Consider the following 12,686-nt stretch of genomic DNA (forward strand, 5'->3'; position numbering starts at 1 on the left):
TTCACTACGCGCGCGTTAAATTAGCGGTTTTTACCGGCGTCGGTTAGTGCGTCTATTGGAGATGCTCTTAGCATGTTGCTCTTCTCTCCAGTCTGATTGTCATCTAAGTGCCGAATTGACATTACATATTGTTGCATGTTATTAATTATGTTACTTTCACTACTATATGATGTCACTATGTTGCATCATATTGCTCCATGGTGGTTGATCGTGCCACGGTTAGCGGATGTCACATTGTGGATCCCACCATATGAGCGTTGTTGCTCTCTTCCGCCCGAGGTGGTGAGATGCATGCGTAGTGCCGAAGGTCCAGTCTCACAAAACTATCACTTTATTGATTCAAATAATTCAAATATCAGGTATGATCATGTGAAAGAAAGAACATACACACATGCCAAATCGCCCGTATACAAGAAACAAGTAAAAGTAGGGAATAGAAGAAGCAAACGAAATCTCTGGATCGATAGATAGCACGTAGCAGTGTATGCACTGCTGCTTGTAGCTGATTTGCTAGTGGATGCACTGGAAGTCTTCCGGGCATATCTTTCCGCAGTTGTTGAGGATGAGACTAAGGTCGATGGGGAGATTGAGGTGGATTCCGAGAATGTTGGCCTTGATGGTGGTGCAGAGGCAGACGGCGGCGTCCAGGTCGACGAGCCCGTCGAGGAGCGAGCAGCAGGGCTCGGTGGGGGGCACGCCGATCTTGGCCTTCACCAGGCCCAGCACGTTGGCGCACACGTGCAGCTTGAGCGCCACTAGTGGAGAAGAGGCCTTTGGTCCCAAGCAAATGTCCCAGTGCTGAACCAAACCGGGTCCAATGGTGGCATTGGTCCCGGTTCGTTTCTACCCAGGACGACCCCACACGCTGGAGCTTGTCCGGTAGTGGCCTTTGGACCCGGTTTGTAATACAAACCGGGACTAAAGGGTCCACGGAAGGGCGCGGCAGGTGGTGTCAGGCGTGGGAAACCTTTAGTCCCGGTTTGTAATACAAACCGGGTCCAAAGGCCCCCCCCTCTGGACCCGGTTTGTGTTACAAACCGGGACAATGTCCCCAATCTGGCTATATTACCTTGCCCTGCCCAAGTGTGAGCCACACTTGGCCATTTTTTCACTTTCTTCACAAGAGGGGTGTATTGCTCTCCTCTCTTCTTCACATGCACAAGAGGTGTTTGATGAAATGCTTAAGAGGATTTGCCACTTGACTTTTTTCTTCTTCATCGAGGTTAACAACTTTATCATTTTCATCTGTAATTGATAAAATGCATGTGTATATATACATCGTGATGTTCTGTAATGATTTTGATCAGCTAAATTATATCATGCAGATGAATCGGCAATGGATGTACATTGAATGACGGTTTGACGAGTTCACTTCGGGCCTGGATAATTTTATGGCCGTGGCGGAGGCAAACAAACATGGTGGCTTCATGTATTGTCCATGTGTGAACTGCAAGAATACCGTAAATTACGCTCACTCGAGTCTCATTCACAGCCACCTTCTGCGATCCGGTTTCATGCCCGAGTTACTATTGTTGGACCAAGCACGGAGAAAGAGGGGTTATGATGGAAGACAATGAAGAAGAGGAAGAGGATGATGACGGTTATCCCAATTTCCCTGAATACGATGATACTGCAGAAGGCAATGAAGACAATGAAGTAGAAGATCAAGAGGCACCAGATGAGCCTGCTGATGATGATCTTGGTCGGGTCATTGCTGATGCAAGGAGAGAATGTGAAACTGAAAAGGAAAGGTTGGCCTTCGACAAGATGATAGAAGATCACAACAAATTATTATACCCAACTTGCGAAGATGGCCATAAAAAGCTAGGCAGCACGCTGGAATTGTTGCAATGGAAGGCGAGAGAACGGTGTCAACGACTCGGGATTTGGAAAGTTGCTTGACAATAATTAAGAGGAAGCTTCCAAGGGGTAACGAATTGCCCGCCGGTACGTACGAAGCGAAGAAGATTGTCCGCCCTCTAGGATTAGATGTGCAAAAGATACATGCATGCATTAATGACTGCATCCTCTACCGCGGTGAGTACGAGAATTTGGATGCATGCCCGGTGTGCACTGCATTGCGGTATAAGATCAGACGAGATGACCCTGGTGATGTTGAGGGCGAGCGCCCCAAGAAGAGGGTTCCTACCAAGGTTATGTGGTATGCTCCTATAATACCACGGCTGAAACGCTTGTTCAGGAATAAAGAGCACGCTAGGTTGTTGCGATGGCACAAAGAAGACCGTAAGAAAGACGTGATGTTGAGGCACCTGGCTGATGGATCCCAATGGAGAAAAATCGATAGAGAGTTCCCAAACTTTGCACAGGATGCAAGGAACTTAAGGTTTGGTCTAAGTACATATGGCATGAATCCTTTTGGAGAGCAGAGCTGCAGCCATAGCACCTGGCCTGTGACTCTTTGTATATATAACCTTCCTCCTTGGTTGTGCATGAAGCGGAAGTTTATTATGATGCCAGTGCTCATACAAGGCCCGAAGCAACCCGGGAACGACATTGATGTGTACCGAAGCCATTAGTCGAAGAACTTCTACAGCTGTGGTCCCTAGCAGGTGTACGTGTGTGGGACGAGCACAAGCGGGAGGAATTTGACCTAAGAGCGATGCTTTTCGTAACCATCAATGACTGGCCTGCTCTTGGTAACATTTCGGGACGAGTCAAACAAGGGATACAATGCATGCACACACTTGTTTACATGAGCTCGAAGGTGATTATTTGGAAAAAGGTCGGAAGGTCGTGTACACGGGGCATCGTCGATTTCTTAGGATTACCCATCCCGTAAGAAAGAAAGGCAAGCATTACGACGGTGAGGCTGATCACCGGAGGAAGCCTCCCCATCGTGATGGTGTTGATATATTTGGTATGGTCAAGGATCTAGATGTAATATTTGGAAAGGGTCCTGGCGGACGGTACTGTTCCGAATGACGCTGCCGGACACGCGCCCATGTGGAAGAAGAAATCTATTTTTTGGGAGCTAGAATATTGGAAAGTCTTAGAAGTCCGCTCTTCAATCGATGTGATGCACGTGACGAAGAATCTTTGCGTGAACCTCGCTAGGCTTTACGGGCGTGTACGGGAAGACAAAAGATACACCGGAAGCACGGGAGGACCGGCAACGTTGGAAAGACCCCAAAAATCTGCATGAGAGAGTTAAAGGACGTCATTTATCCAGCTACGCTCTTACAAAAGCGAGAGAAGGAAATATTTTTTGAATGTCTTAGCGAGTATCAAGGTCCCGTCGGCTTCTCCTCCAATATAAAGGGAATAATAAATATGGAGAAGAAAACATTCCAGAACACTGAAGTCTCATGACTCGTCACGTGATAATGACACGGTTGCTTCCGATTGCATTGAGGGGGCTTCTACCGGAAAATGTTCGACTGCCCATTGTGAAGCTATGTGCATTCCTCAATGCACTTTCTCAGAAGGTAATAAACCCAGAAATTCTACCGAGGTTGCAGAATGATGTGGTCCAATGTCTTGTTAGTTTTGAGCTGGTGTTCCCACCATCCTTCTTCAATATTATGACACATCTCCTCGTTCACCTGGTCGATGAGATTTCCATTCTCGGTCCTGTGTTTCTACACAATATGTTCCCCTTCGAGAGGTTCATGGGAGTCTTGAAGAAATATGTTCATAACCGTGCTAGGCCAGAAGGAAGCATCTCCAAGGGCTATGGAACGGAGGAGGTCATTGAATTCTGTGTTGACTTTATTCCTGACCTTAAGCCGATTGGTGTTCCTGAATCGCGGCATGAAGGGAGACTAAGTGGAAAAGGCACGCTAGGAAGGAAATCAATGATATGTAGGGACGGGATTTCTTTGACTCAAGCACACTACACGGTTCTACAAAGTTCCACCATGGTGGCTCCGTATATCGGTGAGCACAAGAACTTTCTACGCTCCCAGAACCCGGGGCAGTCGAACGATTGGATTAGACGTGAACACATGTCGACTTTCGGCGGTTGGTTGCAAAAACATCTCCTGAATAACGAAGATATTGAAGATCAGTTGTACTTGCTGGCCCAGACACCATCTTCGATTGTAGTGACTTTCCAAGGGTACGAGATAAATGGGAATACATTTTACACGATCGCCCAAGATAAAAAGAGCACCAACCAAAACAGTGGTGTCCGCTTTGATGCAATAATGAATGAAGGCCCAAATGACACATATTATGGTTACATAGAGGATATCCGGGAACTTGAGTATGGACCTTCTTTTAAGGTCCCTTTGTTTAGGTGCAAATGGATCAACAAAACAGGAGGCGGGGTTCGGGTAGACAAGTTGTATGGAATGACAACGAGTGGATCTCAACAATCTTGGGTATAGAGACGAACCATTCGTCCTAGCCAAGGATGTGGCCCAGGTTTTCTATGTGAAGGATATGTCTAGCAAACCAAGAAAAAGGAAACATAAGGAAACAAATACATCAAACGATGAGCCAAAGCGCCACATAGTTCTTTTCGGAAAAAGAAACATCGTGGGAGTGGAGGACAAGACAGACATGTCCAGAAGATTATAATAAGTTTGATGAAATTCCACCCTTCAGAGTGAACATTGATCCAAGCATCAAGTTAAATGATGAAGATGCTCCATGGTTAAGGCCGAAGAAGATTAAATGATGAAGATGCTCCATGGCGCAAATGAGTATCTCAACATGGAAATCAATTTCCCATTTATTTTTGTGTAATCATTTAACTGTATGTAAGATATGAAAAGTGGAGATGTGGTTGGCTTTTTGTACCATATATATAGAGGACATGTAGTCGTTCACGGGTTTGCAGGGGAAAAATTCCAGGCGCGAGTTTCCGAAGATGCCGTAGGGCATGTGCACCAACAACATCTTCGAGAAACTGCGCCACGGGAGATTTCCCAACCCTTTCCCCAACACTATCAGAGGAGATGTAGTCGTTCAGGGGCTTGCAGGAAAAAATTCCGAGGAGCAACTTCCGAAGATGCCGTAGGGCGTGTGCACCAACGACATCTTCGAGAAGTTGCGCCACGGGAGATTTCCCAACCCTTTCCCCAACAGCTGTTAGAGGAGATGTAGTCGTTCACGGGCTTGCGGGGAAAAAATTCCGAGCGCGGCTTCCGAAGATGCCGTAGGGCGTGTGCACCAACAACATCTTCGAGAAGCTGCGCCACGGGAGATTTTCCAATCCATGGGCATGAATCTCTGCTTGGCTTGTTGATGCGCTTGGCAAGCCGTATCGATGCTCCTTTTATAGGCACAGCACCGCTTCTACTCGACGAGGCGTCGTGCGCTACATGCTTTATCTCATCGAGCGGTGCGTCCACCCATGCGTTCTTATCCTGCCGACATCTTTAGTCCCGGTTGTACCCACCAGCCGGGACTAAAGGTTACCACACGTCCTTATCCCACCGACAGTTTTGTTAGATGACAAAAAAAGGATCTTTCGTCCCGGTTGTACCCACCAGCCGGGACTAAAGGTTACCCACACGTCTTTATCCCACCGACAGTTTTGTTAGATGACAAAAAAAAGGATCTTTCGTCCCGGTTGTACCCACCAGCCGGGACTAAAGGTTACCCACACGTCCTTATCCCACCGACACTTTTGTTAGATATGACAAAAAAATGATCTTTACTCCCGGTTGTACCCACCAGCCGGGACTAATGTTTCCCGCGTGCCCTTGCATTCCCGCCTATTTTTCTTCCCGCGCTTTCCACTGCGTTCCCGCCTATTTTTCTTCCCGCGCTTTCCACTGCTTCCCGCCTCTGTCCTCCCGCCATTTTTTCACTATATATATATGTAGGCTTGGCCTCCATTTACATATCACATCTAGACTCATATCTGCAAACCTCATCACTCTGTCCCATGGCTTCCATCGTATCTCTAACCATCCGGGAGGCGGAGGCGCTTTGCGCGTCGAACTACCCCTGCCCGCCGGGCTACCGTGTCCCAACCGGCTGGTTGCTGAGCGTCGGAGGCGTACCAGTCCCTCCTGTCCCTCTAGGTGTGGCGCGCGAGATGGCCCTCACGAACCACTACTACTTCGAGCTCACGCTAGAGCAGCGGAGGAATCCCCAGTGGCATCCCGACTACTTCCCGACTTGGGAAAGCTTCTTCATCAATCGGCGTGAGAGGGCGCTTGCCAGGCACGAGGAGGGCGGCCCGCCTCCTTCGGACTTCAACGAGGCCGGCCGTCGGCTGTGGTGGTGCGGCCGGACTCTCCAGGGCGTCATGGCCTACCGTGGCCCCCGCCTGCGCTACCCTCAGTCCCAGCCCACGCGTGCTCTCCCGTCGAGGTTTGACTACCGCGACCCCGATGCCAGCGACGATGATGACGGCGACTACGACGACTACAGTGGCGAGTACTATAGGGCTAGGCACGAGTACTATATATATGTTACAATAATATATGTTAGAAATAATATATGTTAGAAATAATATATGTTAGAAATAATATATGCTAATTACAACTCTATGTTAGTTACAATAATATATGTTAGAAATAATAATGCTAATTACAACTCTATGTTAGTTAGAACTCTATTTTTTTAGAAATAGTTGTTAATATGTCGGCGCCGTTGAGATGTTCTAGCTAGTAGTGATCGATGTATAGTTGGTAGTGCGGGCGCCCCTGCCGGTGCTGAGTCCGTGGCGGTGCCCCTACCGGCGCCCGTGGCTGTGCCGAGTCCGTGTCGGTGCCGGTACTGCCGGCGCCCCTGCCGACGCCCCCAAAACAGGGTCATTCAATTCCCGCTACCGCTCCCGCTGTCGTTCCTGACCCCCGATCCGGATCGATCGATCCGGGGTTGTGGAACGCGGCGTTAGTACAAAAGTAGTGAAGTTTTTTATTTAGCACAATATCATGTTTTTTATTTATATTAGTACATATATGATTTGTTTTCGTAGCTACGATGCGCGACAGCCGCCGCGCCGTGGTCGACTCTTCTAGAGGAGATGGAGCAGATGGGGAGGTCCGGGACTGGGCTCCGCCGGGGTGGCACTTGGGAGGTCTTAGCTTCCGGGTCGCGCACCTTGGTGCGGAATCCGGGTCCCGTTGTCGACCCGGATATTCTTTGGTGGAGGTCTTATGGGCCACGGTCGTTTCGGAGGGAGCCGGCCCCGCCGGAGGAGGTAGCTCAGCGCATTGAAGCGGAGGACCAGCACGTTCGCCGTTACATGTACGCGTTAGACAACATGTATAGGACCGGATGGAGCGTTATGCGGGGATCTCATGTTAGCTATGCTCCCGTTGTTGTTCCGTGGCTTTGGGGGCACACCCGGCGCGGCTCGGGACCCGGTCGGCGCCCTCTAGGACCCGGTGCTGCGCGGTTGAGTGGTTGTAGTAGTGATTGATATGTATTAGGGTTAAATAACATGAACCCGATCTATGTATGCATGTAATCGCACTATACTGCTTTCAGCACTATATTATCGATCCTTAGTTAAGAACTACATATGTAACTCCATTTTCAGTTTTACGCATTATCCATTTGATCATATGATGGTTCCTATATATGTATAGCTTGCAGGTCGTTGTAGAAAGCATGGACGAGAGATGAATTTGAAGAAAATTTCATGGAGGAACCTCATAGCAAACGGTACTCTGGATGATCGCGACGACGACGTTATTCCGGATGATGGCGGTGACGATGTCACCGCAACTTATTTGAATGACTCCGGTGAGGGAGCGGAGAATATTGAGGAAGAAGATCCTAGTGGCGCCGGTGAGGAACAAGATCATCATAATGGCTCCCGAACTGTAGTTATCACCGAGGTATATAAACTAATTAAGCCGCTGTTGATCGACTAGATGCATTAACTAATTAAATTGTACTGACTATGAATTATTTCTTTTTTAGCCCTCCGGATCGAGCACTTCTTATGTAAAGTCGAGGAAGCGAGGCCCGGCCAAAAAGTTGGATGACGGTGTTAGGCACGACATCACCCACATCGAAAAGGATGGTAAACCGATTGCTCCGGAGAAAGGTGCAAAGGAATTTATAGCTCAATGCGGAGTGCTTGTTAGGGACCACGTCCCGATCACCGTTCGAGAATGGCACAAGCCGAAGGGACTAGTGTTGTCTGCAGAGGAAGAAGGTCAAGGTCTTTATATCGATGATGTAGCCAAAAATAGCATTATGGACAAGCTCATGTCACATTTCAACATAGTACCCGAAGAGGGGGGTGACGCTGAAAAGGCCAAGATGGAGCAGGCCCTGCGCGAGTTTGGCAAGAAGAAGATGGCCGAACTATTCAAGAGCCACAAGAAAATATTGCGCCGCCTTATCAAGATAAAGAAGACTCTGGACAATGAGAAGGTAAAAACTCACTGGGAAGAATTCGTGAAGTACGACACGGAGTCGGAAGAATTTAAGAGAAGGTCGGAAATAAATAAGGAAAATGCTGCGTTGAAGCTATATCACCAAATTACGGGTCCAGGTGGATACGGGGCTAACCGTCCTAAGTGGCAAGCAGGCTGAGGCGGAGCCCGACCGATAAAGGGATCGAGATTAGGGACACACGGTTGGATCGAACGGTGCAAGGAGTGGTTCTACGGGATTGGGGGAACGTTGGATCCGGAAACGGGGAAGTGCATCTATAAGAAAGCTCATCCGAAGGTTCCCATTGATGCCCTGGAAAGAGCACATAGGGACGTGGAGGCGGGGTTGTTCCAGCCCGAAAGAGAGAACGATGAGCTGACACGCGCCCTTGGGAACAAAGAACACGGCGGACGAACACGAGGCACGAAGGCTCCGTTCCGTGGAAGTATGGCTTTCTGCGGAAAGGAAGAGATTTCTCGATAAAAGCCATGAGAGGAGGAAGGCAAGGGAAACGAGACCGCACGGCTAACTTAGAGAAGGGTATGAGCACCATGAAAGCCCAATTAACCATGGTAACCCAAGTACTTACATCTCGAGATGGCTCGGGGGCGGGCTGTAGATCCTGCATTGCTCAATGCCATCGCCCCGCTGCAATCTCAACCACCAGGAAAAGCAGCGTGGCTTCCTCTCAGCAGGTGGATAATGATGATGATGATGACCAGGTGGTCGAGCCTCCTCGTGGATGATCTCACTGAGAGCCGTCCTTGTGAGCTGCATGTTAAAGTTTTCAACCTATCCTTCAAGGCGGCGGTCGGCATTCTCTTACCTACAAGGTCTTACCATTGCCGTCCGGTCCAAGACGACTTTCTTGTTGTGATGGTGGATGAAGTGATGAGAGATTATGAGGGGTTGGTGCTTGAGCACCTGCGAGGTGAAGATGGGGAAATCAAAGAGCGGGAGAAGCCCGTAGAACCACCGTGCAATGGCGGAAGGAGAACATTGTGTTTCCGGGTGAGAAGCCAACAAGCATGCCACCTCCGCCTCCTCCGCCACATGCGAGTCTCCTCCGCGTGATGATTCTCACTGTGCGCGATGATGATTCCCCTATCCATGACCAGTCTGCTCCGCGTGAAAATACTCCGCCGCCTCCTCCTCCTCGTCGGGAGACTCGTCGCCTCCTCCTCCTCGTCGGGAGACTCCGCCGCCTCCACTTAAGCAAAGAGGAAGCTGTCCGCGGCACCTCCTACGGCTCCGAAGAGATCATCAACTCCAATGAGGGCATAGACTCCCGAGTTGTTACCACATGAAGCGGGCCGAAGAGCAAAGGCGTTTCTTGCGCCGAAGAAGATGTTTATTCGACCGCGAGACGGTGAAGCACTTTGCCGAGACGAGAATGAAGAGACCTGAGCTGAGAGCTGATTATGACCGCTCTCTTGGACAGTCCTCTAGAGCGAGCAAAGAAGCAAAAAAGTCGCCCGGCTTGGACGAGCGGGACATTCGAGGCCGCACCCCACTTCATCGTGGAGCCATATCATGATCCGGAGACGGCATCGATGATCGAACGGGCGGCTAGAGCTCGGGGAGCATCGGTTGAGTACGAAGATTACTATCCAACGGCTCAAGTGGTAAACACGTATAGATACGGAAAAGATCTCGTCAAACACGGCGAGCTCGCGCGTCTAGGGACTCGGATGCGAAGGTTGCATGAATGGTACCTGAAAGCCTGTCGAAGAAGTGAAAGCTACCTCACGGTGTATCTTAGAGATGAGCATTACTTCCGGGGAAGACGAGATAAACATTGAGTTAGATGAGCTGTTTCGGTTATTCAATCAAGACGCCCTCGACAAAGCTGTCATCGGTTGCTACTTTCTGTAAGTGATTTATTTGTGTAATTAAGTTTGTAGCTCATTCATTTGCACTAACAATTATCCTCATTATATTCTTTGTGTATGCTATACATTTAATTATGCAGAATGAAGAAGCTGGAATACAAAAGAGGCAAGCTCCTACCGCTGGGGTTCATAGACCCAAACACGAGTTCATGAAGTTACGGTTCAAGACTTCGCCAAGGACACGAGAGGACAACATCGTAATGTTTTTAGAGAAGCAAGCGAGACAAAGAGGATATATTCTTTCCCTACAACTTCAAGTGAGTGTTATATATAACATACATTATGCTTGTGCACCTTCCACTTTATTCTCGTAATCATTGAGCTATGCTTGTGCAGTTTCCACTATATTCTCCTAATCATTGATCTTCCCCTTGGAGTCGTAAAAGTCATGGACTCGAAACGTAAAGAATATGCGGAATGGGCGGACATGGATGCCATCCTCCAGAGGTAGTTTCAATCAATTTCGTATTGGCATCTTCATCTGTTCTAATTCGAAGATATCATCAACTAATCAATTACTCATTTACTCATTATTTTTTGCCGGGCAGGGGTTGGAAACGGTTCATCAATACTGTTCCGGGTAAATGGAAACCGGAGCTTACATTTGAGAGATTACCACTGTAAGTAGTACTATATATATAGCTATGTCCGTGAAACTTTATATATGATATTTACTTTCAATACGATGCTTGATTATTAGTTTGATCGAACTATTTTTTCGTAAAGTGTATGAGGCAGGAACAAGGGAATAACTTATGTGGATACTACGTACTGCACCTTCATGCGTGACATGGCCTGTCCCAAGGGTGGGGATGCCCGTATACACCACACTCGTGTACGATAACAAAATTTCACAATTAATCTTAATTAGTACCATCTATTGTATTGAGTTCCATTCATATATTGATCTCCCTTTTTAAATATAGATGACACGCCTGCGGAACACTCTCATAACGGAGGATCAAATAAAAGCAATTCAAGAGGAAATCGCGGGATTCTTTATTACCGAGGCCCTTACCCCAGGTGGAGAGCACTATCGGCGGATCGTGACGGGGGATGAAATCCGTCGAGGACATGTTGTATTGTAAATATGCATGCATTATGTGTACTGTTGATGATGTCGTGTACTGTTGATGATGTCTATATATATTCATGACGATTTTTTGTGGTTTCTTGAATGATATATATGCATTGCTGAAACTCTGCCGCGGCAGAGAAACGCCCTGTTTCTCTGCCGCGGCAGAGCATGCTGAGTACAGCCTAAACCTGTGCCGCGGCGGAGAAATAGCAATTCTCTGCCGCGGCGGAGAAGCTAGGCCCGGTTCGTACCACGAACCGGGACCAAAGCCCTTCCACCGCGAGCTCCCTGGCCGCACCACGTGTCGAGGCCTTTAGGCCCGGTTCAACTTTGAACCGGGACTAAAGGTACCCTTTAGTCCCGCCCAGTTGGTCCCGGTTTGGGAACCGGGTCTGAAGGCCCAAATGGACCGGGCCTACTGCCCCTTTTTCTACTAGTGCGCGTTCTGGGGGCACGAGCCATGGCGGGGCACCGGAACCGGCGCTGGTGGCGGAGGGCAGTAGGTGGCGCTGGCTACGGCCACCAAAGCAAGGAGGAGAAGGACTCTCGGTGCCATTGCCATTACGTGTGTTCTTGTGCTGGTGGTGTGTGCTTGAGTTTTCTGGTGCGCCAGTGTGTCTGCATGGAGAGTCGTATTTGTAGTGAGGCCTTGATTCTCGGCAGATGAAATTCTACAAGTCCGTGAAGGCAGCATGTGATTTTCCAAGCTGGCGTTTGTCTAGTCCTCTGGTTCATTTGCGCCATCGATTTGGATGTGCGTGCATCCATGAATGCATATGGTTTGTTAGTTTATAGTCTACTTGCATATATTCGATTTCTTAGCTTACTCATATATCAGGAGTAGTGTTTCATGCATATGACACTAGTTTATGTTAGAGTATCTTCAACAAGCGTGCTATAATAACCGTTGTATGCAGCGCGCGGAGATGAATTTGCTCCTCAGTAGGCGCGCTATCCGTGATGGCGCTGTAAAAAATTTGGTGCGTGCTGCGTTTTGCCCTATCCTGGGCGCCATATGTGACGCGTCGGCTGCAGCGCGCGGCATCTTTTCGCACGCGCGCGAAGCTCCAACTGCAGGAAAAGCCACCCCACGCCTGCACCCTCTATTTCCCCACCCGCGCCGCCGCGCGATTTTGCCGGCGCCGGTCGATTTCGCCGCCGCAACGTAGATCCGCCTCCCCCGCACCTACTCCCGGCAGTTTCGAGCGCTCCGCCGCTCTGTACTGAGCCACCGTCGCCACCGATGGGCACAAAGCTGGCGCTTCCGACGGCACCTTGTCTTCCTCCTCTTGCTAGCGGCGCGCTCGAGGAGCGTCCATGTCGTCGTCGAGCGTAGTTTCAACATGGCGCAGCCAAGATGCTCGCCGGTTTGCTCACAAGGTATGCGCCTCCACCGGCCGCCA

At 49.1% G+C, this 12,686-nt stretch overlaps 1 protein-coding gene across 1 annotated transcript; it reads right to left on the reverse strand.

Annotated features, from left to right (window-relative positions):
• Window positions 1-510: 510 nt before the first annotated feature.
• Window positions 511-11,845, reverse strand: LOC124706312 (cortical cell-delineating protein-like). Its single transcript, XM_047237967.1, has 2 exons — window positions 11,726-11,845; window positions 511-753 (listed from the first exon to the last, which is right to left on the reverse strand). The coding sequence occupies exons 1-2, from the start codon at window positions 11,843-11,845 to the stop codon at window positions 511-513; spliced, it is 363 nt and encodes a 120-aa protein (XP_047093923.1).
• Window positions 11,846-12,686: the final 841 nt, after the last annotated feature.

This window comes from Lolium rigidum, chromosome 4 (genome assembly GCF_022539505.1).
Source record: "Lolium rigidum isolate FL_2022 chromosome 4, APGP_CSIRO_Lrig_0.1, whole genome shotgun sequence".
NCBI classification, from domain to species: domain Eukaryota; kingdom Viridiplantae; phylum Streptophyta; class Magnoliopsida; order Poales; family Poaceae; genus Lolium; species Lolium rigidum.

Excerpts from the sequence above, each read along its gene's own strand:
- LOC124706312 (XM_047237967.1), bottom strand. The coding sequence starts at position 11,845 with ATGGCAATGGCACCGAGAGTCCTTCTCCTCCTTGCTTTGGTGGCCGTA. Across the intron at positions 754-11,725 it reads ATGGCTCGTGCCCCCAGAAC|GCGCTCAAGCTGCACGTGTG; the intron begins GCGCACTAGTAG and ends TCTCCACTAGTG.